Raw genomic sequence first — 26,026 nt, 5'->3', positions numbered from 1 at the left:
GAAGTTTAATAATCCCCAACTCTGCAATAAAAACACATATCACAGTTCTGCAGACTGGATCAGCTATGTCTTAAGTCAAGGAATTTGATATATGAATTTACAGCTTGCGTGAAATGTTCGAATGTTTATAAGCATTTTGCACGTCCTACTCACAAATTAATGATTGTATTTTAGAGCAGTATATGATACGTCAATTTCGCCAACTTTAGTTATGGATTAGGTGCAACTAACAGAACGGTGATATCACTGTTTTTTTTAGTAAGAGTTGTTAACTTAATAGCTTCGTTTCTTGGAATTTTCGTGGATTTGTATGAAACGTCACTTGAATAAAAAATGTTACATCATGCTTGTGCTATGCGAATGATGCTTTTTTGAATGACGTGTTTACGTTGATTTATTAATGCTTTCCCATTTTACCTAATTTCTTCCTGGAGAGCATGTAAGGCTTTAGTGAGGTATAAACAAATAAATGTAAATTATTTAATACTAACATAAATAAATAATGTGGTTTGTTTCAGCATTCCAGTTTTTACCACCAGCATGACCTGTATGAAGCTTTGGCTACTGCTCACATGTTGCAAGTTCATTCTTACATGATCGCCCACTACTTCACTTCCTGGAAAGCAGCGAGGAAAGGCTAGCTTTTAACCTCGTTGGTTCCGCCTGGTACTCTGCCACGGTGAAGCCTGCAAAATACAATTGAAAATCATTTTAAAAAGGTGTAATGAACATTTAGCCATAATGTATAGGCAGGCGCAAACATGTCACAAATATATATATCTACAAATGTGGTATAAATATTTATATGTATATAGTTGTAGCACTACACTGTTTCATTTAAGTATTTCAGAAAAAAATTATAACAAGAAAGTAGCAGAAGTATCTCCGTGAAGAGGGACAGTTCTCAGGCAATCACTTTTGAGAATATTTTCACTTTCCCAAGATTTTGTGACACTAGAACTAGGCCAATGCACCGACACTAGAATGCCATTGCTAGTGACAAAAATAAAGTGTTTCCAAAAAACAGCAGCCCAGTCGCACATTAACGTCATCTTGTAATGACAACACATTTTAAGTTTCACATATGTAAGCAAGCAGGAACACCCATGAACTAAGGCTCCTATATAGACATCGCGCTATGCATAGCAAACAAATTTTTGGAAGAAAAAGAGAATGATCTACTGGCTTCTATTGTTCAGCGGGTGAAAAAGTATTACATCTGTCGGTCGCCATAGTTCGTATGTGCTATGCGTAATATGGCAGTATTCAATTTCTCACGTGGAGCTTGAGATTTTGAGCAATCATGATAACAATGCATTTAACTATCTGTTGCATGGGGACCAATCAGACTTTTTTAGGGTTGTTTGCAATGAAAAGTTTGCAATGCCAAGTTTGGACTGCCGTCCTCAATTTCGCATTGCTTTCACAGGCAGAGGAAAAAATTGGCCTTATCGCTCAACCCCTGGTCCGTATAATTTTCTCTCCTAGGCGCATGTTGAGGCACCGGCCAGTCTGCGCCATGTACATTTGACCAAATATGCATATGATCACAGAAATAGACAACACTACCCCTGACAGACCCAAGACAAATTTAATAGTATCTTTAATAAAGCAAGTCTCCCTGGCCAGGGTGCCTTTCTTAGTTCACTTGTACACTGCTATGCACATGTATTTCTAGCGAAAAATAAAGCAGGCAGGATATGCATGGCAGCCTGCAAGCGAATTGAGAAAGGCAAGCAGGCAAGGGAGGCTTGCGTCGGTGAGAAATACCTCCAAATTTGTCCATTACGTGTCACAGGTAGTGTACTGTACTCCTTTCACATGTGGTCAAACTTACATAGGGCAAACTGGCCGGTGCCTAAACATGTGCCTAAGAGATGACCATATTTCACTCAAAAGACCAGTATGCTTGTCCTACTTGGCCATGCATTGTCACAATAGGGCATAATGTAGGATTAAGATTGTTCATCAGTGTTCACCCACACTGAAAAATTAACTAGAGAAATCAGTGAGGCATACTACATAAATAAGAAGACATGTGTGAGCGAGCTTTCATTAATAATGTACGAAAAAATGATATCCTTTCTAGATGACAAGGGATCGAAATCAGTCTGCCTATTTATTACTGAAGTAACTGAGCAGAGCGAATACTGACCTTCATATTTATTTTCAGCAAATTCAAGCTAATGAAATGTGCATTTGCCAGACACAGTTTTACAGGACAGAAATAACTGGGAAGATATTAATGATAAACAATGGTGTGCACACTACGTGCTTAGACTTGTGACATATGTGGCAAACTACACTACAAATTCTTACATGCACAGGTAACTGCATGAGCTTGCAGCACAAACAGGAAAAATATGGAAATAAATGCAACAGCATAGGAAACAGTTTTAAGACAATAAAACCAAACTAAAAAGCGATAAACATACTGTGTACTAAACAAAAATAAAATTTATGTTGCAGCCAAACAATTTATGCAGGAAAAAATACTAAACATCAGGACATGTTAGGTCTAGTTTTATACAGAACATGATAATGTGTGCCTAATCTTTACGCACACATGTAAGTAAGTTGTAAACTGCATAAACTAATGTGTCGCTAAACTGAACCATGAATGATACCAAGATCCAACTTTTTTGGAACATGTACATTTCATACATACCTGACATGAGCATCCAGCCATGCTGCTGCAGGCACTCGTATGGGGTCTGCATTTCTGGGGGCTCCTCCTTTTAGAGGACACTGTTGCGGGCCAAGGCCTCGCCACTACAAAATGAGTTGTGTTAGCTATAGCAGTGGAGCAATAAAGCTGTCATGTCGTAAACACATGCAAGGAGCACCTAAAATAGTCACGAAAACAATGTCTGCACTAGTACATGATGGCAAGAGAGCAAAAGGTTGAAATTATTGAATGGCTTGATAATATGGACCTCTTCATCAAAGTAAATTTTTGGGCACGTCGCAACTGCACATTACAATGTATTTAAAATTTTTTTAGAGAGTCGATTTTTTTTATTATTTAGATTAAGCAACTTTCCCCTACCATGTTTATTTATGTGAAAGTTATGTCAGCACAGCTTGTCATGAAAAGAAAGCTATACTAGTAAGTAGCAAGCTGTGATTGGCTTACATTTTTTTCCTGCTGCTCGTAAGCCAGAACCTCGTAAGCAGAGATTACCCACAACGTCGAAGCATTTATAAGCAAGGAAACGTCATTGAAAGAATCGGTGAAGAGGCAGGTGGATCGTTACTATGCAACTGCAGCAGAAAAACGGGAGCTCACGCACAGGTGCACAAGATGATTTCCGAACGTAATCTATCTCAGCGGAAGAAAACGCTTATCAGAATTATCAATTCCGCATTGTGGCAACAAATTTGCGTAACTAAATTCTGACAACCAGTGCGCCGCAAGCATTAGCACAGATTTCACTGTTGCCGTGGGTGTTCTATTTCCTGCGTCCGCAAGGCACTCTATGCACACGATAAGCACGCACAACACACGTGTAGTTAGCAACTACGATTGCTTACCTTTTGAACAGTACGATGAGATCGAAAAGAGCTCTCCGAGTTGCCAGTGCTGCGTCGACGATGTTGATCCAGCATACATGCCGTTGCGTAATGGACGAGCTGAGGCACGCTAATAATACGCATTATTTCATCGCGACGTCCACAAAACTTTTCACGACCACCCAAGACAAAGGGAACACACTCCACGGCATGAAAATCGTTGGTCCACATTTGCCTGGCGCGCCACGCATACGGCGAGTTTGCAGCGAGCCGCAGGCTACCTTCCGGCACTTTCATGCACACGAACTACATCACATTTCATTACGGCAAACCTAAAAACACACGATCAAACAAACACATCGAAGGAGCGTGCACTACCGACCGGCACATTCAAGACGGAGGAATAACAACACGACTTATTTTACCGGCCGCGTGGGACCGGCGCCGCCAGCGCCGTCTGTATACTTGTGAGGCTGTTATGGTCTCCGTGATGCCAGCAATAATAACCACTACAGCACGTTTTTGTGCCATTTTGTGCCCAATTACGTATATATATGTTGCGAGACAAAAGGAACCATCGACCAGTCTATATTGTACACTACAATTTAGCGCAGGAAGAAATTCCATGATCAATTCTTGCTTTTGAATCACTTATGCCCCAAGTAGCCAACAAAGCATGGCCTTCGAGATTCGGTTATGTGATCCTGAGAAATCTGTGGCTGGGGCGTGATTTGAACGATTTGAACTCCGATCACCTGCCTTAAAGCGCCTAAATGACATTTCCCGCAGCCGTTAGCTGCGCTACTTGGGCCGTAACTTCGTTTTAAGTAGCTTCCTGCTGTCTTCAACATTGGATGTAGCCCAGAAATTTTTGACACAATCTCGGAGCTGGCAGTGTGCGATGGCAGTGTGCGATGTTTCCGTGTACTTTGTAATTGTCCGTCGCAAAGCAACAAATATGCGATGGTTCTTAATTTTGCTCGTGTGGTGCAGGCTATACCCATGTCGTCCGTATCTTGCTTTCGTGTCGGTGTGTTTATCGTGCGCGGATTGCACTCATGTCGTTCGTGCCTTCTCTGTGTATCGTGCGACCTACGAAGATTCCTCGAAAAAACCGCATGTCTCTGCAGCGTGCATGCGTCGCATTTTAGTGACGTAGGCCAAAATGTGCGGCGGCGTTCTGTGTGTTTGCTGCCAAGTGCTGCAGTCACTGCGTTCCAGCAGATAGACGCGGCTGCTTACGCGTAGTTTTGTTTAGTGTTCCTTCGTCATCTTTGTGATTCACCAGCATCGGCGATAGAAACCACAATGCGCTTCCTTGACGTTACTTTGTGTAATTTCGCTTTTTGTTTTGTTCGCCTTCTTCAGTGATTATAAAGATGCTCTCGCTTGATAGTAAAAACCCATGAAACGGGTTTGAAATAATCAGGCTTTTTATTCCTTGGAAATTGGCGCGAGTGGTAATTTTACAAGAGCTTAGCAACAGCTCTGTACATCGAGCTAAAAAGCAAAATATCTAAACGTGTTACAGTACGTGAATCTTACTATTATGTGTCAATATCTCAGTACATTCTCTGCTGAGAACGATTGTCCAATTCGCTCTGAACTAGCGTATATAATTTTTTTTCATATCATTTGTTGCAAGTACAAAAATTTGCATGGTTGCACTGTTGTCTTTTCGAGTTAAAAAGACACTTTGAGATATTATTCAGCAGTATCCGACACCTTCTATTGAAACGTTTATAGAGTGCAAATATAGAGCCATTCTATAGAAAGGCCGCACGGTAGCTTCTTTAAGCGTCCTATAAAGGTTCCTCTATAGAATTCAGTGCATATGTGAATACACACACTATAGAACGCTTATAGAGTGGGAATGGAGGGCCAGTCTATAGGCAGCCACAATAGAAGTGCTACAAACATTCCATAACATTCTTCTATAGAATTTAATACATATGATGTCAAAACACCCTCCATACACGGTGTTTCACGTAACTTGAGCCAAACTTTAAAAATATGCAAATGCCACGTTGCTGGACCGAACTATCCAAACCAAGGCAATGTTGTTAGCTGTCGCTTGGAGATACTCACATAATTTTTGCATTCCCCCTAATTAGATAATTAGTCTTAAATAATTAATCAACTTCTGAAATATTGCCGCGCGACTGGCCGTTCGAGGCACTTTGCGTGTATTCGTGGGAGTCTTTCACACTCGTAACAGCACTTTTATGCAGCGTGTATTGAGCAACAGAAATATGTGTCGCGAGTATTTCATGTTGCGCTGCAATTTTCTCATTGATAATTTTTATCTAATTATAATACTTAAAAAGTTCAATAATTAATTAAGACTAATTATCGAATTAGGCCGAATGTAAAAACAATTTGAGCATCTGAGGGCGACGGCAAACATTACCTTGGTTCTCTCCAGCTACGTTGCATTTGCATATTTTTTTATGTTTGGCACAAGGTAAATGAAACACCCTGAAGAATGCTTAAAGAGCGCGAATAGAGAGCCGCTCTATAGACAGACCACATTAGAACTGCTAGAAATTTCCTATAAACATTCTTCTATAGAATTTAGTACATACGATGTAAATGCAACCTCTATAGAACTTTTACAGAGGGCGAATGGAGAGCCAGTCTATAGACAGGCAGCATTAGAAGTGTTAAAAACGTTCTATAAGCATTCTTCTATAGAATTTAGTACATATGATATCGACACACCCTATATAGAACGTTTATAGAGAGCGAATGGAGAGCTTGTCTATAGACAGGTCACATTAGAAGTGCAAAAAACTTTCTATAAACGTTCTTCTATAGAATTGAGTACGTAAGATATCAATACACCCTCTATAGAACATTTGTAGAGGGCTAATTGAGAGCCAGTCTATAGACAGGCCGCATTAGAAGTGCTAAAAACGCTCTATAAACGTTCCTCTATAGAATTTAGTACATAAGATATCAATACACCCTCTATAGAGCATTTATAGAAAGCCAATGGAGAGCCAATCTATAGAGAGGTCACGTTAGAAGTTCTAAAGACGTTCTTTAAAGAATACTTTATAGAATTCAGTACATATAACGTCAATACACCCTCTATTGCACTTTTATTGTGTGTGAAATGACATGTTTCTATAGACAGGTTGCTTTAGACTTCGTATAGAGATTCTATGCAGACGACTCTATAGAGCGCGAGTTACTATAGAGTTCCTTTTGACTTCATAGGAACTCATTAGGAGTTCTAAAGGAACTCTAAATTCATTTTCGTAAGGGATACCCATGAAAGTTAAAGGTTACCGTCGTGATATATTAGGTAAGATGATAATGTCTTCCGAACAGCGATAACGCCTCCTCCCCTTCGGCCTTGTCTATCGTTACGGTATAATGTGAAATTTGTGTTAGACGTAAAACTTCGTTATCGTCTATGTCCGAGCTCAGACACGTTTCTGTTAGCAAGATGATATCGGATTCTTTGTCGCTAATATAGCTGTGTAACTGCTCTCGCTTTGGTACTACGCTTCGTATGTTAGTGAATGGTATGTTGAAATTCAAAAACGTAGGCAGCCTTTTGGGAGCGGAACTTGATGAGTTAGTATTCTTGAGGGACCATTTAATTGGTCGGGACCGTGGGTGTATTTACAGAATTTTTGGTTCGGGCGTACGCATGCCGCATTGGTGGTGTGCATTCCTCAACTTTAGAAGACGCAATGTCATAGAAGAAAGCACTCATTACCGATATGAATTTTATCGAAACTGAGTTTGGATGCACATTTCTGAGTTCGGGCGAACTGTAATCGTTTAGATCTAGACGCACGCGTGGTAGCCTCGAAGTCTTCTCTGATGGCCGTAGCTGGTATCTTAATTTTCATCCATGAGACAGAATGTTGTCTTTAGTCTTAAAATGGGTGAATTTCACAATGATAGGCCGCGCCGCTTCTTTGATTCGCAAAATTTACCGATTCGATGCGCTGGCTCAATGGAGTTGGGTTCTAATTTAATGTTTAGATTATCTGCGCACAATTCCAGTATTTTATCTTCGGACTCCTTCCATGACTCACTGACACAGTCATCTAATCCTAAGAACAGTACGTTATTTCGTCGCATCCTATTGCTAGTATCTATGCTTGCAGTTTTTAGGGTTACAATATCCTAGCGAATCTGAGTTTTGATTTTGAAGAAGCATTGCCTGGTGTTTGTCTGGTGCATTCCAGTCGTGTTACGCGTGATTGAAGGGACGAAAATATATTGTCTTGGTTTGTTTGAAATGCTCGTATTTCTACAATTTCTGCTCGAATTGCTTCTAAAGAAGGGGCCAGGTCGGTAGCATCAGTTAGACCTGGATTCAACTCGACATCACCTGACAATAACAGCATAAGTTTCGAAAGCAGTTCAAAAGCAATCGTGTCACTACACAAACAAATCACAACGCGCCAATTTACGTGAAAGCCAATTTACGCCAGTTTACGTGATTTACGTCACTACTACGAAAATCCTTCGAGTCGCCGAGGTAATAAACCTGGAACGATAGGTGGCTCAGTACGGTGTGCCGAGCGGTGTCGTGCCCAATGCAGGCGCCATTCCATTCCCTGTTAAGTGTGCTTGGTGTGGTCCTGTGACAAGTGACGTAGGCGAGGCGTGGTGTTGCCAGACGGGCACGTCCGTGCGCGCTAGAACTGGATTTCTTGAAGAAAAGGTGGTGAAGAAGGGTTGGTTGGTGGCGACGGGTTCAGTTTCGTTGAGAGTAGATGGCATCATGCAATCGTAACCGGCCCGATAATGTGCACGGGAAGACAAGGGGCCAGCATAGCAGCACCTGGAACGATACGTGGATCAGCATGGTGAGCCGAGCGGTGTCGTGCCCCCAATTATATTACAGACAAATTTTCGACATAAATCCTGTGAAGCGGACCAAGTGGAAGGGGGGCCAAAAGTCCCGAACTCCAGCTCATTCGAAGATAATGAAATTGGCACAAGCTCTTCGTGCAGACATCTGAGCATGTGAGTACATTATATTTAATGACAGCATGTCTTCTCCGCATAATGTCTAGCATTGCTAGTTGTGTATTTGACAAAGACTGAAGGCATCTCATCACGACTTTTATGTGTGAATATGCCAGCAAAAAGGACAGATTAATGAATAATTCTTATTGCTGACCAAATGGGCAAATTGCCCAGGCAGTATAGAGCATAGGACTGATAGGGGTGACAGCATACTCGCAAAGCTCTAACAGTAGGAGAACTTGAAATTTTCTTTCTTCTGTGTTTTTAGGACCACATTCAATAAGTAATAAAGAGACCTGATGTGTAAATTAACAGTGCTGTGGATATGAAGGCCTTGCACCTCTCTTGTGCAACATTGTGGCAAAATACGCAAAGAGCACATTTACTTCCAGCAGTGATTAGCCAAATTACTGTCAAGACACACATGTGCTAAGTTAGCATGTTTGCCCATCCACTCATGATACACCTGCCTGTTTGTATGACTTAGCAATTATTGCATGATAAAAAATCTGGTATAGCATTTGACAGTAGCACAACACATACTTTCTTGCAATCTTTGTAATTGCGGAACAAAATGTGCTTTCAACAGTAGCTTCCTACAATCGTGACAAGTCAAGAAGACGGGAGAGGCTCCTGCGAAGAAAACATGTTGCGCTGGTGATTTATTCTGTTCTGCATTTCACGAAATATAGTTAACCTACCAATTCCACCAGCACTAACAGCAGCAGCCCCAGCTGTTAACAGCGAACAAGCATACGAACTGCTCGCACTGCAAACAGCTTGAAGGGGATTAGGAGTTCATTGACATTGACGATCCCGAATATATGAAATATAAAGGAGATAGCGAAATAGTTTCTTGTATTGATAAGTTGAAATATGAAGTATATCTATCTGAACCTTTTCGAAACCTCCTCCGCACGTCCAAGTTTACCAATATAAAAATGGGAATTCACTGATTTGCTTGCTCAATGCTGTGTGAAACACAAATAAGTTTACTTAATTTCTTGCATAACAATGTCGCAAATCATACACCCTGCAAAGTAGTCTGATATGGTGATTGCAGTGCTAATCCTATAACGAAATATGGAAGCGAACCAGATTGACTTATATGGAGTGTTGCTGGAGGTGTTGTGCGCTCCCTTGATGGTCACTAGTTGCTCTATTTTTGATCTGTCACTGACAGCTTTAAAGATTAGCTTTCAAGCCCCCAAAAGCAGCTTTATGGTTGCTGTACAGCCGGTGGGCATAGTCTGTCTCGGCTTGCCTGTCAGTTATGTGTTCCCCGTAGACCATCCTCTCCTCATTAATATCATGAGGGATTATCGATAAACAATTTAGGTTGAAAGTGCGACCATCATATTGTCTCGGTACACAGGCCCATATCGAGTGCTGCGTGCCACGACTCCAGTTACGTAGGAAATCGCCCCAGTCAGTACCAGTGCCTCGTCTGCCCCGCCTTCCACTGACGTTGTGCATGTAGCACGCCTAAAACCGTACTACCCTCCTGTTCACACTGTTATTTAGACGCACCGAGACGGTGCTTCTGCCGCCGGGGATTATGCTACATGCATATTGCGTGTTTCTTCGGGACGATGCGCGCGGGCGCCTAGACGAAGAAGACGAACTGCTCTGGGCTCTCGAGCTATCGGCTGATCTGTCCAGCGCTGCAGCTATCTTTTGTAAGTATACTTGTAAATAGTCTCCTGTACTTAATCCTTCTTTCGCGTAACATTTTGGTGGAGGTGCGGGGTACCGGTAGAACAGTCGATCGAAGCTGAATCCGCCGTAAGAAAGTCTAGTCCAAGGATTAGGTCATGGGGACAATTGGTCAGCACTGTAAAAAGAACTGGAACGTGGCGGTCGGCGATACTTATCCGGGAAGTACTTATTCCAGTGACGGCAACAGTGCTGCCATCAGCGACGCGTACGGCTCGGCTAGTAGCAGGCGTGAGGACCTTCTTCAGTCGACGACATAGGTTATTACTCATCATGGACACCTGGGCGCCAGTATCTATTAACGCCGTCAAAGTAACACCGTCGACGTGGACATCAAGTAAGTTCTGGTGCGTTGGGAGCGTCGATGGACGATTTTGACACGGCGAAGATAATGCAGCGCTACCCCCAGGAGCTGCATGGTCTAGTTTTCCGTCCGGAAGGGTACATAATAGGTCGGCGACGAATAGTGGCGTGGCTGGGGCGACGGAGACCGACGTCGCTGAGGTGACGGCGAGTGAGTGGGACGACTGTCAACGACGGATACGTGAGAGCTAGAAGGCATACGGCGAGGCGAGTAGCGGCGAGGGTCGACATATGGGCGAGGAGACGGGGGAAAGTAGCTCGAATACGGCGATGTCCAGGAGGTGCGGCAGTGGCGAGGGACGTGGCCAATGTGGTGCCAACGAAAGCAAATGGGCTTGTCGTCCGGAGTTCTCCACTCTGTAGGGTTGCGGTATCTGGGAGGGGAATACAGATCGCCGCGAGGTGCAGCTGTCGGCACCAGTCAGGCGTCAGGTCGGCAGCAGGCTGCAAGAAATTTGCAAATTTCTGCAATTCTGAACTTTTACTAAACTCTGAGTTAATATTCGCCTCGATGTCGGTGAGGGAAACATGAAGGTGTTGTGAATGTCGCGAAGTCACATTACAGTAGGCAAGGCGGTGACGCTGATTGCAAGGTGTTAACTGCTTATTAAGATTGAATAGCAAGCGATAGAAGGAAACTATTTACACAGACATCAAGACTACGAGTCAAGAGTTACAATGAGTTTACAATCTTGGCCTTCTTTCTTAGCCGAATCTCCACCCGATTCCCTTCCAACGGCCCCGCATGTACCTAAAAGCCTCCCCAACATCACCCTCGCCCATGGTTCGTCCAATCACACTGCGTCGCGCGCAGTGTGTACACAACAAGGCTCCAGGGTGACAGCATCCGGAGATTCATTATGTCAAGGCCGTTGTCACAAATCTTATGTAGCGCAATGCGTCTGTTGTATCACAACCTCGCAAGACACAGTCTCCCAAAGAAAACACTCCCACGCACATTGGGGCATCTGGTCCGTTCGCGCAATCTGGTCCGTTCGCGACGTCTCCTGCGCTCCTGCGCATCACCCCGTCAGACTTGCCGACTCGAACTCCGCGGCGCGATGTCGCTGTGCAACCCTCGACGTCTCCTGCGCTCCTGCGGATCACCCCGTCAGACTTGCCGACTCGAACTCCGTGGCGCGATGTCGCTGTGCAACCCTCGACGTCTCCTGCGCTCCTGCGGATCACCCCGTCAGACTTGCCGACTCGAACTCCGCGGCGCGATGTCGCTGTGCAACCCTCGACGTCTCCTGCGCTCCTGCGGATCACCCCGTCAGACTTGCCGACTCGAACTCCGCGGCGCGATGTCGCTGTGCAACCCTCGACGTCTCCTGCGCTCCTGCGGATCACCCCGTCAGACTTGCCGACTCGAACTCCGCGGTGTTGAAACTTGAAGGTGTTGTGCATGTCGCGAAGTCACATTACAGTAGGCAAGGCTGACGCTGATTGCAAGGTGTTACCTGTTTATTAAGATTGAATAGCAAGCGATAGAAGGAAACTATTTACACAGACATCAAGACTACAAATCAAGAGTTACAATGAGTTTACAATTTTGGTCTTCTTTCTTAGCCGAATCTTCACCTGAATCCCTTCCAACGGCCCCGCATGTACCTAAAAGCCTCCCCAACATCACCCTCGCCCATGGTTCGTCCAATCACACTGCGTCGCGCGCAGTGTGCACACAACAAGGCTCCAGGGTGACAGTATCCGGAGTTCCATTATGTCAAGGCCGTTGTCACAAATCTTTTGCAGCGCAATGCGTCCGTTGTCTCACAACCTCGCAAGACACAGTCTCCCAAAGAAAACACTCCCACGCACATTGGGGCATCTGGTCCGTTCGCGCAATGTCTCGGCATGGGTGTGGTCCAGCGACGAGGGGTTGGTTTCAAAGCCACGGCACTGCTTCCGCGAACCGAACGCCGGAAGCCCCGACTCACAGTGAACCTGCTTACGCGCTCCCCGAAAACCGCGGCTCCCCCGCCATCCCCGACGGCTATAACTCTCCGCCGCCGCCTTGGTTTCGAACCGCGCATCTCTTTTGACCACCCCGCATGGCCCTTACGCACAGCCGCCCGCACAAACAACACTGAACTTCACTCTCTGCTACAACTAAAGTTTCGAACCCTTGGAGTAAGACAATGCGAGCAAGGTATAGGTGCATTCACTCAAATGCATTTAATGTCAACAGAATTCTTTGGGTACTTCATGCACTTTTTCGTATTTGTCTCTGTTTCCCCAGCTTTCTGAGAAAATAAACTTCAAAATGTTCCGGTGGGCAGAATCAAACCTGCACCGCAGCATGCTTCTTTTGACTGAACCTGCTTCACGTCGGCTTCGGTGATTGGATATCTGCCGCCCTTCAAAGAAAAGCTCTGGCTATTGTGTCTCGGAGGCTACGCCCTTGCCCAGAGGGACACATTAACTAGTTATCAGTCTAAATAAGCAAGAACGTTTAGAGCATTAGCCGAGAAAAAGCATTCAATAGATTAATAGGACCAGATCTATTACAATAATAGGCAACTATACAAAGTGGATAAGTGGTTTTGAGGAAGAGAGAAAGGATCAAGGAGGGATGGGCAAAATGCCAGGAAGCTGGCATTTGCGCAATTATATTAGGCAGGCTACCATTGCGGTTTGAACAAATGCCAATAAATCATCATTAAAGCGCCTGGCGGTACTGTATGCTGGCAGTGGCAATACGGTGTGTTGTTACATTGCTTGCTTACTAGTTGCGTTAACGTTGACATTCATCGAGATATGGGTTCTGCAGATCTTTTTACTTGCAGAATATTAATTTCACGGCTCTGACCTTTATGCCGCTCAGTTTCCGTTGATAGACCGCACGTACCTTCGCCCGCTGCGCGGGCGAAGGTACGTTGCGCTGCCAGCGTTTTGACAGTCGTTGGCTGCAGTCATTCAGTGTGATCTGTTCATGTTTGTTTGTGCGCGCTCACACCACGCTTGTTTATTCAGTTAGTAATAGTCGGGCCACATTTTCCAACGCACGCTACACATGCAATGCTGCCCAGATCGGCAGTGCAGCACTACAGGTGTGTCCCTTCGCACGCGCTGCCCACGGTAAGCGCTTCTCATCAACACCACCGTTTCACACGCGCCTTCTCGTGGTCATCGAGTCTCTCTTCATGTCGGTCTACTTACGCCGCAGCACACCTGCGTACTTAATCAGCTCATGTTTACTACAATTCATATTGCTACCAAGGCCGCTCACCTTACTTCGTATGACATTGCTGTGTTGCTATCGCATTCATTGCTTCGCCCTTAGGGCGAAACTGTGACATTTTTTTTTATGTCAATACAGCTGCTTTTATGTGATCAAGCTTGCATTGTTTTAAAAAATTTCCTCACAAGAGGACTTCATTCGTTTGTGCCCCTGACACATTATACGTCAAAACATATTCCACAAAAGATGCACAAGTACTCTCAATAAAATAGTTGCGTTAAAGTCCACAGAATCTTTTCAGGCCGTTCAATGCATGTGTAATATGTGGTGGTCCGGAGACTTAAATTGATGCTGCAGTGCATCGAGAGCTGTTCATTGCAAGTGCCTTTATGAAATATCTACTATGCTGTGCTCATATTACAAAAGTTCTCGCTATTTGTTTATAGAAATTGGTGAGATAAATATGTAATGTATGTTGCATAGCTGTACAACAACCACACTAGTTTCTTTTTTAAACATGTTTTCTATTTTATTATCGGCACTTATGCATGGATAAGATGAACTCTTCGCTCTAATCTCACGGAAACCGTACTTTGGTGTTTATTTTTTCAGAGATCTTTCGTATTTATTTACGGAAATTTTGTATGTACAAAAGATGGAAATTTTTGTAAAAGTACGGTCTCTCTGTAACTAATTAACGGAGGCTTTGTATCTAGAAGACAGAACTTCTCGTAAAAGTACGGTCTCTGTAACTAATTAACGGAAGCTTTGTATTTAGATGACGGAACCTTCCGTAAAAGCTTTCCGGAGACCGTAGTACGGTCTCTCTGTATTTCATTAACGGAAGTTATATATTTAGAAGACGGAACTTTTCGTACTAGCTTTACGGAGCCCGTAGTACCGCCTCTCCGTGTATCACAGGTCTTCCGTCTGTTAAAGGGCGGCCCAGGGGCGTAGCCAGAAATTTTTTTCGGGGGCGCGATTCACCGGCCCGACAGGGGGGGGGGCAAGCGTCTGCTTACCTCTACATGGCGTGATCGACAATAAATATCGGTTGTTTACGCAGACTCTAGACATGTCTATCAAAGACATGGGACCCCCCCCCCCTTTCCCGCCCTCTCGCGTGCGTGTGCTTGTAAAGAAATTAAGTCAAAAGTAAAGTAAGCTCAGTAAAATACAGTACGTACGAAAGGTACAGTGGGCGTTTGGAGCTACGGTCTCTCATCGCGCCACTAAATAGACCAGTCTTCAAAAACTCATCATTGAAATTAACAATTATCTCCGTTAAGCGTAGATGGCGTCATCCTCGTCAGGGTGAAGTGCGTTTCACAAGTCAAGCAAGGCTATACACGTGAAAATGCACGTGTGACCAGGCTATACCTACTCCCATAGCAATAGCTTGTTCGCTGCGTCTTTGCGCTGGATAACTTAAATACGCGCAAAAACGCGTAATGCTTTTTTTTTTCGAAGGTTTCGTCACCCTACTCCCTCATACGAGAGAGTTGCATTTCCTGCGGCAAGTGCATGGGCCGCTGTGTTTTCCGCTGTGTGCAAGCGTGCAGCCGTCATTTGCCTTTACGTCAACAGATTCATAATTGTACAGAATATTTCACCGCACATCATATATATGACATGTGTATACGCATTTTAAGTAGTGCATGCAACTCATTTCTGCTTCACTTACGCTGGTGCAAACAGGAAGCGGCCTTGTACCTCATAGAATTTCGACTGATTGGTGTACTAGTGATGCAGGAATGAACTCCGGCCTCGTTCAGTGCATCGTGCACATAATCAATTTCTCAGGACGCGTGAACTCCGATGAGAACTGTCAGCGCCTGCAACAAGAGTTTACTTACGCTGTACTGCGCACAGCAGTAATCCATGCTTGTGGGCTGTCTGTTTCGTGCATTCTGTTGCGAGTCGGAGGATTTTCACTGCTGGCATCAACCCCTACATGTGTACATTGCTGGCTTGGATTCCACAACACAATAGCAACTACCAGCCTTCCGTAGGGGCGCAGTCGCAAACAAGAGACGTTTCGCGCACAGATCAAGGCTATGTTCACACTTGGGAAGCGGCAAGCGGGCTAAAAGGCCAAAGCGGCTGGAAAGGCCAAAGCGGCCGGAAAATCTTTTCTGCGCATGTCCAAGTTGGTCACATTTGTTTTGCTACCGCCGCGGCCGCCGCTGCCGCTTTCGTGCACATCCATCTAGTCTGCGTACGTTTGTCGGCGTGGTGGCGCTCATTATCGCATTGTTTCGAGCGGTATGTTCATTCATGGACTCACCCGTCATCAAAAGTGATCATTTTGCGCAACTTCGCGTCATCTGCGACCTTCGGTAAATTCCTCGTTGGCGTTCCGTAATGCTCCTCACACGGGCGCGGTAGCGCTGAGTCACAGGTTGGTGCCTAGGCATGATTATATTTCTTTAATAGCTTTTATTTACAAGTTATAATAGCATTTCATCATTTCGTATTATTGACAGCGCCTCCAGGACACCAAAGCGGCAACGGGAACACCAAAGCTAAAACCCGGGCTGGCCCTTAATTCTGTTGGGGCTCGCCGAAGCCTGCGCGTCCCACGTGAAACGTAAACGCTCCCAATCTATCGTCGCGACGAGAAAAGCACCCCGCGACTTCTGCAACATACCGTGCACGTGCGAGGAGAATTATGGAGCGCCAACGAGGAATCTGCCTAACTATTGTCTGACATGGAAGTGGAAGAAGAAATGGCTTTTATACTTCTACCTACTTGTTTTCTATAAATGGACAATGAATAAACGGAAGACGCGGACACCTCGGAAGTGGCGGTGGTGGGTTCGCCTGGCTTTGCAAAAGTGTTAGAAGTTGGGTCACGCCAAGGCTTCGTTGCCGCACCTCCGGTCGCGCGACGTTGAATACTATCGCGAGTATTGCTGACAGTACGTTTTAGTACCACTCTTGTCGTAGAGCAAGGGGTATGGTTCTTGATCGCGTCGATCAGCATTGCAGCCTACACTTTTGGTGCCATGTTCAATTTTACGACCAGATGTTTACATGCTAGTGTAGCTACCGGTCGAGTAGAACGACTTTCCGCCGCGTTTCCGCTTCGCCATGGCGAAAAAATCGGTCCGAGACCGATTTGGCTCGCCGCCTGTTTTTCTGCCTGTTTTGCCACCTAGGCGGGCGGACGTTTGCAAGATTTTGCCGCTTCCGCCAGCTTCGAGACCAAGTGTGAACGTAGCCTAAGATCCTGCGCGAGCGCGGCCTAACCGGCACCTGAAGGGAAGCGGCGGAAATGTATACCGGAAGTTTCCACCACCTGGGGTCTTTAACGTGCACCTAAATCTAAGTAAACGGGCCTCGAGCACTTTCGCCTTCATCTAAAATGCGGCTGCCGCATTTGTTGCTTCATTTGTTGCGCATTTGTTGCTTCAGAATGCGGCCGCCGCAATGCGGCCGCCACATTCTCGCCCGAAACCTCACAGCGTGTCAAAGCCTTGACAAACACCGTGACAGTTTTTTCCATATGCAGACATGATTCGCTGTAAATTACCAACCCAAACGTAAGCGCCCAGGAATGAAATTGTGATAGTAGCACCGGTTTCTTGAAATATGTCAGCGCGAAGCGACGAGAACAAAGGGTGGGTAGGGGGGGGGGGGGGCTTATGCAAAAAATTTCGGGGGGGGGGGGGTTGAACCCCCCCATACCCCCCCCCCTAGCTACGCCCCTGAAAGGGCCCCTAAACCACCCAGAGGTCGAAATTTAGTTGTGGTGTTGCAGTTACTCACGAGTCTACAACGAACACGTAGCCGCGAGAATTTTTCGATATGGTGCCGTAATAGCGCAATTGTACGCGTTTGGTGATCGAAAAATGGCCCTCGTTCGTTTCGCTCTTTCCTTCGCTACTCTCCTCGTCGGTTGGTCTTTCCTCCTCGCCGAGTGCTGCTCCGAATGTCACGTGACATACGTCCTCGCCAACGCGCTTCTCAAAACACCTCCCCCTTCCGGTTAAGGCACGTCCACGCTTGCGGCAAATATACCGACGGCGAACCGGCCTCCCGTACCCTAGAACGTCTGCCGCGGGAGAGGTGTCCAAAGTAGACGGTAGCTCGGCCGGCGCACCGCCCGCAGCATGATCAACGGGCCAATCGACGACTGCGAAGCTGCGCGCCTCCGCCACGGGCGACGAAAACATCGGCTGCAGCCTCTGATAGCAAAATAACGTTCCCTAGATAAAGTGATGCGTAAATTGTACATTTTATGAAGAACGATATCCACTGTCAAACGTTAAACACGAACTGGAGAGCTCCGATACTTGTCGAGCTCAGCTGCCGTGCACGGCTACCGACGGGGGACGACCGGCTCGGCTGTGCTCGCATCACAGCCGACGGCGCCGCTAATATAAGCGTGTTTTCTTCTTCGTGTACAATTATTGCGAAGAGCGATAACAACGGTAAGAAAATATTGCGGCTTGTGAGCGTCGGTAATTCATTCCGAAGCGCCGTCCGTTTTAGCTTTGAAGTGAGCAGGAAAAGGCCTAGCGACGATATCGGTGTTGTCGAGCGATCAGCGGCAGCGGCGGTGAGGCTACCGCACAAATAGGTCCCGGTCTCATCCTCTCTACGACAAGGAAATCTCGTCGTTCGCGAGGAAAAACGGCGGCCCGCGAATAGCAAACGGCATGCGGCGAGTTACCGTGCCGGTAACGGGGACGTGGACTGAGTGCTTCTCGGCTACCCGCTGTTGCTGCGGTGCACCGGCCCGTGTTCATGCGAAACGTGCCGCTATACACCCTGTGTTGCGCGGTCGTCTAGAAAGGCCAACACTGTTGCAATCAGACCGCTAAGCACGACTGCGTTGGAACGGGAGCGATTTGGCAGTTGCCTTGCGGGCTGTAATCACCGATTCGCAAGGGTGCACAAGCGAGCAACACGACAAGGAAGAGCAGGGAGCGCGCGTAGCTGCTAGCAGACAAACCGGAAGTCGTAGTTTCTTGTTCGACCAATGGGCATCGTCCCCAACGCTGACATCATCAGATTCACCCTGCTGACATCGTGACGACCGCTGGGGATACCGGAAAGGCCACAAGAGAAGGACAGAGTTGATTTTTTTTTTTTTTTTTTGGCGCGCCCGCGGCGCGTAGCGCTGCAGCGTTTGGCATCGTTGATCGTGACGGCATTCTGAACTCGATGCGCATGTTTACTTGAAATGTTAAAAAAATATCTGAGGTGGTTTAGGGGCCCTTTAAGTACGGAAAAATTTCTGGCAACGCATTGCCAGTAGGTTTCTCCGTAAACGGATGAATTTTTCTAAACAGTGTATATAAAAAGTAGCGCCATTCCAAGATGTTGCCGCCACCGCGCTCACCCCGGCGTTTCCTCCTCACCGCCTCCTGTCGCCCCAGCCTCCTCCGCTCCCCATTGGCCAATCCGTGTCACCAGGGGGGTGAATCTTCCTATAGGCACCGGGCGGCAACACTACATTTGCTAGTAGGTACAGCGTTTGACCGCTGGCGCCACGCTGCGCCGCTCGCGCGTACCGCGTTTCTAGGTGGTTTCGTTCGCCGAGGGCGCTCGAACGCGATCATATGGTTCGCATGAATGCAATGCTTCGGTGCGTGGCTGTATGCAATGCTTCGGTGCGTGGCTGTATGGGTGAGGGAAGAAGAAGCCGGTTCGAACGGCCACGTCTGCGATGAGCTCTGCTGGAAACAGCGCATCGGCCCTGGGCCGAGGATTCCACCCCCCGTCAACTACTGATTCCGGTAATTATAAGGTCGTTCTCCCTCGTCTACCAACTGGCAATACCGTTCTCAACTCAGTTTTCCTGCATGCTGACCTGGCAGGGCGGCCATATCGTGCCCCAGACTTTCGCGATGCACTCCTTTCTGTTCTGAATGCAGCTGATATCCTCGGTGCTGGACAGTACCAGATGAGCCATTTGTGGCTAGCAACATGCGTTAATAGCATCGCGAAACAGAAACTTGTCGACAAAGGCGAGCTGCTGGTGAAGGGCCTCAAGTGCCTTGTCATAGACCCAGAATGCAAAAATATCAAGATGAAGCTTCTTTGGCTTCCCCCACACCTCGAACAGAGACGGATTGTTGAAGCGCTAGAACCTTATGGAACAGTGCAGTCTATCACGAGAGAAATGTGGCGGTGTGACGGCATGGAGGGCTGGCAAATGACTAATCGCGACGTGGCGTTTACACTGAAGGACGGAGTCTCTGCAAGTAATCTGCCTCACCTATTGAGCATATACGGGCACCAGTGCCTCATCTTGGTTCCTGGCCGACCACCACTTTGCCTACGGTGCAACAGAGTCGGGCATATCCGGCGACAATGTAGGACACCACGCTGCAGCAACTGTCACCGCTACGGTCACATTGCAGATGCATGCATCGGAACCTACGCTGACAAGCTTCGTGGAAACAGACCAGCTGAGGATGAGACCATCACCGATCATCTAATGGATGTGAGCGAGGTTGTGGATGCGACCGGTGAAACACCCGCTGAAGCTCATCGACAGGAAGAGACAAAGCCTTCATCGGCTGACGATAGCCTTAGCCCGAAGCCTGCCGCTGTGGAGGATACTAAGTTGCCTGACGACGAACCAACTATGTCATGGGCAGAATTGCCACCAGTTCAAGACCGCCCGCCATCAGTGGAATCTGGATTGATGTGTGAGGCTACTAAGAAGCGTCCAGCGCCAGCTGACAACCCATCGTCCGTGGGAAAGGAGGCCCGGGTTCCCAAAGTGTCGAAGTTGACAAAACCGCTCCGAGGAACGCCTGCACCCACAGATGTCTCTTGTGTTGAAGTGCAGCAAAAGGTCGCCAGCGCATCCCCTCCTCAAGACGGGAGTGATGCACCCCTAGAGCAGCGTGTGAACGCTGCACCAACATAGGTAATCATGGCGGGCGCTCTTCCCTTCCACTTTGGTACTTTAAATGTCCGTGGCTTACGCAGTAAGCGACGGCAAGTTCAACTCCTTCGTTTGCTACGCAATAGGAAATTAGATATTGCTGCTATCCAAGATACAAAGATTGAATCCGATGAAAACACAGAAGTAGCTCTAACTCCATTTCTATCTGACTTTGTTTGTGTAATGTTTGTGTAAGCCATGCAATAGGAGTTTCCGCTGGTTGTATGTTATTCGTTAGAAAACATTTACAATGTGATGTGCTGCATTTGTTTACAGATAGGGAAGGGCGCCTAATATGGTGTGATATTGATATCAGTGGTATTAGCTTTAGATTTGTGTGTGTTTATGCCCCGAACAAGCTACGTGAACGAGAGTGTTTCTTTTTATCTCTAGAACATCATTTGTCTACTGATCGTGCATTGGTCCTTTTTGGGGACTTCAATTGTGTATGTAATGTGCAAGATCGTGCGTCATTGAGGCTGAGACGTGATCCAAGTAGTGATGTGTTGCAACGCCTGATGTGTGATTATCAGCTTGCAGACATTGGGGAACATCAAAAAGCAGGGTGTCGCTACACGCATTTCCAAGGTATCTCGCATGCAAGGCTTGATCGAATTTACGTTTCGCTTAGCGCCCTATCACTTATTCATGGTTACACTGTGCACCCTGTGTTCTTCAGTGACCATTGCCTAGTCTCAGCATCTTTTGGTAGCCGTCGATACTAAAGCCGGCGTATGTGCTGGGAGTTGTGGAAATTTAATAACCAACTCCTTTCGCGCGATTGCTTCCTAAAGCGTGTTACTGAGTTTATAGCTCATCTATCATGTCGCAAGGACTTGCCTCTTTTTGCTGTTTGGGAATTAATCAAACAGGAAATTAAAATGATAGCTATCGAAGAATCATCAATATTGGCCTTTGAACAAAAGAATAACTACAGAGAATTGTATAGACTTCTGAAGGAATTACATGAACTTGAATGTCTACATCCGGGTGAATATATTGATATTCATAACACCAAGGCGCAGTTACAGGTTTTGTACGCAGAAAAATACAGAGGTGCACTAGTGCGTGCGCGAGCGCAGCGTTTTCTAGAACAGCCATGCAGTAGGTCCCTAGGTGATGAGCGCCGACATGCGCTGTCTAAACAAATCCTAGAAATAGACTATGGTGGAATCGTTGTTAATGAGCCGACCCTCATTACTCAAGCGTTTTTTTAACATTACCAAAATTTATTTCGAAGCCATAAGCCATTGGATACATGTGTGTCTGCCACCAAATGTGTATCCCTGCTGCCTCAGTTAAATCAGGACGATTATGATTATACAAACGATGACATTGATATTAATGAGATAACTGCATGCATAGATTCATTAGCGAAAGGCAAGACGCCTGGCCCGGATGGCCTTACTGCCGAATTTTATCAGTGTTTTCGTTCCCTCTTGTCCCCATTATTACTTCAGGTGTACCGTGAAGCCTTGGAGGTAGGTTACCTACCTGCCACAATGTATGAAGGGCACACTGTACTCATAGCCAAAAGCAATGATGAAACTAAATTGCAAAAAGTGGACGGATACCGGCCTATTTCCTTATGCAATGTGGATTATAAAATTTTTGCAAAAGTATTAGCTAACCGTTTACAAGTCGTGATAAGATCTGTGGTAGGTGATCATCAAACCTGTGGCATCAGAGGTCGGTCCATTCAGACCAACATTCATGTTGCGAGATCTGTGCTTGAGTGTGTAGCCGAGGGGATTGGACAGGTAGCAATGGTACAGCTAGATCTGGCTAAGGCGTTCGATAGGGTGAATCACTCGTTCCTGTTTGGTGTACTGGAGCATATAAATATCGGATCCCAGCTCCTTAAAGGTGTCAAAATATGTTGTGCTAATGGCTCAACGAGGTTGATAGTGAATGGTTCTCTCTCCGATCCGATTAGGCTTTTATCATCAGTAAGACAAGGATGCCCTTTGTCACCGCTTCTCTTTTGCCTGTATTTGGAGCCACTTTGTATGAGCATCCTGAAAGAAGAAAATTTCCAAGGGTTTAAACTGCCGTCGAGTGAGATTCGGGTTCTTGCATATGCAGACGACGTGGCCTTCTTTTGTACTGATAAAAAGAGTCTAAAGACTGCTCTCGCAATTACAGAAGAATTTTGTGCGGCTTCTGGTGCCAGCATTAACTTTGAAAAAAGTTCAGGTTTTTGGTTTGGACTATGGGCCACAATGCCATCACATTACGCAGGCATTCAATGGAAAAATGATCTGTGCTATTTAGGTGTACCTCTCTCACAGTATAGAAATAGCAACAGTCATTGGTCCGGGGAAGTAGGGAAAATACAAAGTAAAGTGAATTCATGGCGAGGACGGAATTTGTCAATGTTCAGTCGTGCTGAAGTGTGCAACGTGTTTTTAGTTTCCCGTCTCATGTATGTGCTGCAAGTACTGCACTGCTCAAGACTTCGTATTTAGGCACTGCATCGCGTATTTGCAACATTTATTTGGAGCTCGAGTTGCGAATCCATGCGGCGCGATAATCTGTTCGTCCTTCTTGAACGAGGTGGTTTAGGATTAGTCCATCTCTTCGTCAGGCAAATTGTTTCTCGTCTGTTTTTCTTTCGAGACAGTGATCATCCCTTTTTGCGTGAAATGTTACAGCTCCGATTAGCTCATTACCTTCCTGATATAGTAGTGTCATCAGATGCCAGAGATGTCACACAGGCTCCTTGGGGCTTTCTCAAGGAGGTTGTGGATTCATTCCTTTTCTTGAAAGTTAGATTCAGCCTGGAGTACATTTTCACTGCGAGTCGAAAAGAAATTTCTGCTGCACTGGTGTATTCGATTTTCCCAGATCATTTGTATCGTGCACCTTATTTAAATCAGCCTTATCAGGATGTACTTAGGCGGGTCCGTAAAATGTGTATACCTCCTGGAGCTAAAACATTTTTCTTTAAACTGCATACGGAAACACTTCCTGTTAAAACCTGGTTGAAGGCGAGGGGCTGCTTCGTGCCATGGTCCACGAACTGTCGACTGTGTCCACGTGCTGAAACTATAGATCACTGTTTTATAGACTGTACAGATGCTATATTTTTCTGGGACATTCTCCAACGGACGCTTAAAAAGGACATTGACATCACTCCATACGCAATTAGATTCTTACCGTTTAAGATTAGTGGCGGTCCTCCCTATGACATGTTCGTAGTACTGGGTTTGTATAGCCTATGGAGAGCTAGAATGTGTGATCGCCATGCCGAAAGCCCGCGATCTACAAGATCATTCTTTCAAGAAAGTGCAGCTTATATAAGAAGTGTGTACGCCGTGCAGGAACCTCCGCCTGACTGGATGCACTTGTTGGACGCATGTGTGTGTTTGCCCGAGTTTTAAGTGTGTAGCTATGTCCGCACTGTAATATACCTTCCACTTTATTTTCCATGCATTAAAGAAAAAAAAGTGGCTGTATGGGTGAGTGGCTACGGCGCTCGCTTTGGGATCATGCGTTCGCTGGTTCGACTCCCGCCCGGGCTAGAATTTTTTTTCTTAATATCACGTTTTTCTTTTTATCCTCTCTGTTTGCCAGCGTGGTCGTTTGAACCCCGGTGCCACGGCGGCAGCCGTGGTACCGGGCGCCGACGCGAAGCGGCGGTCGTTGGGGTCTTGCGGAGCGCAGCGTAGCGTAGCAACACCCCAAATAAAAAAATACTGCTCCAGTCAGGTAGACTGCTCCCTCCCTGATAGTGAGATTATATTTGGATCATCAAAACAGTGATGCGTTTATAATACCACCGATCCCAACAGCAGGCTAGTCACCACCAGCCCAGCGTTTTCTCCGTCAACGCCTTCTCCGTTCCAACGGCGGCGGCTACAAACATGGTACGTGCGAGCGGCGCAGCGTGGCGCCAGCGGTCAAACGCTGTACCTACTAGCAATTGTAAATACGCCACCGGGCGGCCGTCGTAAGGCGCCAGCGGCGCGCCGGCGATATGCTGGCGAACAGCGCCGCGAACGGCAGCTATCAAAGCACTGGCATGTGAAGCAGACGACGGGACGAAGGCGCTCGGTGCTTCCAGTGATTTGGCATAGCGGGTTTTAAAGGTTGACGCACCGGAAAACGCATTTTTGTGTGTCTGCTTTTGAGAAAGGTCGTCACTTGTACGAGGCAGATCACATTCGTGGCATCAGGTAGTACATAAAGCAGAAAACGAGCGCAAATTGCGATGCAAGTGCACCACGCGAACGGAGCTCACCGCGGCAGGCTAAGACGTGGAACTCCAGCAGTTATATTCCAAATGTTTTTTGGCTTTGCGCTTTAACATTACCGCGTATTTAATCATGGAAATATGCGAATGACACAAAAATTATGGACAGAAAAAAAAAGGAGACATACGTCTTCCTTATTCTGTTTCTTGAGCTGCTTCGCCGATCACACATGTGTCAGTAAGTTCCCGCTCTCTGTCCGTTGTAGTTCTTTTAACTTTGCAATGCTTCCCCATTTTTAATTGCTTATAAACTAGCCCAATCTTCAGTCACGGCCCATTTTAAATTGCTTAGCGCGACTGGAGCCGTCGGTGGCGGCGAGTGTGATCACGCCACTGCGTTGGCGTTCGCCGTCGATGCACAGCACAGTCGTGTGCTGGACGCAACCAGAGTTGGGAATTGCTAGGAACGAAAATGTACATTAAAAGGAAGACTGATACACTGATAAGACGGTAAAATGACTACACGTCTGAGTGTTCGCCTTCGGTGCCCAAGCTCCAGAGCCGTTACACTGCGGAGGCGAAGACAGGTAAGCGGGACACGAAGCTCTTGCGTATGAACGGCTCTTTTATTGCGATAGCAATTATATGGACACTCCAAAGCAGATTTCTGCCGTCGGCGTCGCCGTCGCCGTGAGGTTCCGTATGACGTCAATGGAGATGAAATCATCGCCGCGCGCCGCCGAACGCTGTATGTGCGAGTGAAAGGGGGCGAGGGACGCGTGCTTTCACGGGGCGTGAACGCACGGCGGCGAACAAACGCGCATTCTGCGCCGTGCTCCCTTAAGGGCTGCAGAAGTAGGCGTCTCTTTCCTCCTTTACAATCACCATATATGTAGAGCAAACGCGCATTCTTCCGACGCGCGAAAGACCTTGAGGGGGGGGGGGGGCAGGGGGAGGGAAGGGGGCGACGTTTAGCTGCGGCACCAAGTGCCTATTTATATCAGATTCTCCGGCAACAGTCACCAACGCCACACGCATTTTGTGCGAACGCGGGCAAAACGCCGACGGCGTCGACAACAGTTCTGCGTGTTGCCGGTGCTGCTGCATGTCGAAGTTTATACAGCTGATAATGCTACTATCATTACTCCGTATA

The 26,026-nt window shown here is 46.5% G+C and overlaps 1 protein-coding gene and 1 pseudogene across 1 annotated transcript; both read left to right on the top strand.

Annotated features, from left to right (window-relative positions):
- The first annotated feature begins 19,425 nt into the window (after window positions 1-19,425).
- On the top strand, window positions 19,426-20,821 carry LOC119464973 (uncharacterized). Its single transcript, XM_037725829.2, has one exon. It carries the CDS (start codon window positions 19,449-19,451, stop codon window positions 20,658-20,660), a length of 1,212 nt encoding a protein of 403 aa, XP_037581757.1. The 5' UTR covers window positions 19,426-19,448; the 3' UTR covers window positions 20,661-20,821.
- A 2,280-nt stretch (window positions 20,822-23,101) lies between these two features.
- Window positions 23,102-24,079, top strand: LOC119464642 (uncharacterized; annotated as a pseudogene).
- The last annotated feature ends 1,947 nt before the right edge of the window (window positions 24,080-26,026 follow it).

Source organism: Dermacentor silvarum, chromosome 9 (genome assembly GCF_013339745.2).
Source record: "Dermacentor silvarum isolate Dsil-2018 chromosome 9, BIME_Dsil_1.4, whole genome shotgun sequence".
Lineage (NCBI taxonomy): Eukaryota > Metazoa > Arthropoda > Arachnida > Ixodida > Ixodidae > Dermacentor > Dermacentor silvarum.
The sequence above is the reverse complement of the archived record's forward strand: the minus strand, read 5'-3'. Positions and strand labels throughout refer to the sequence as shown.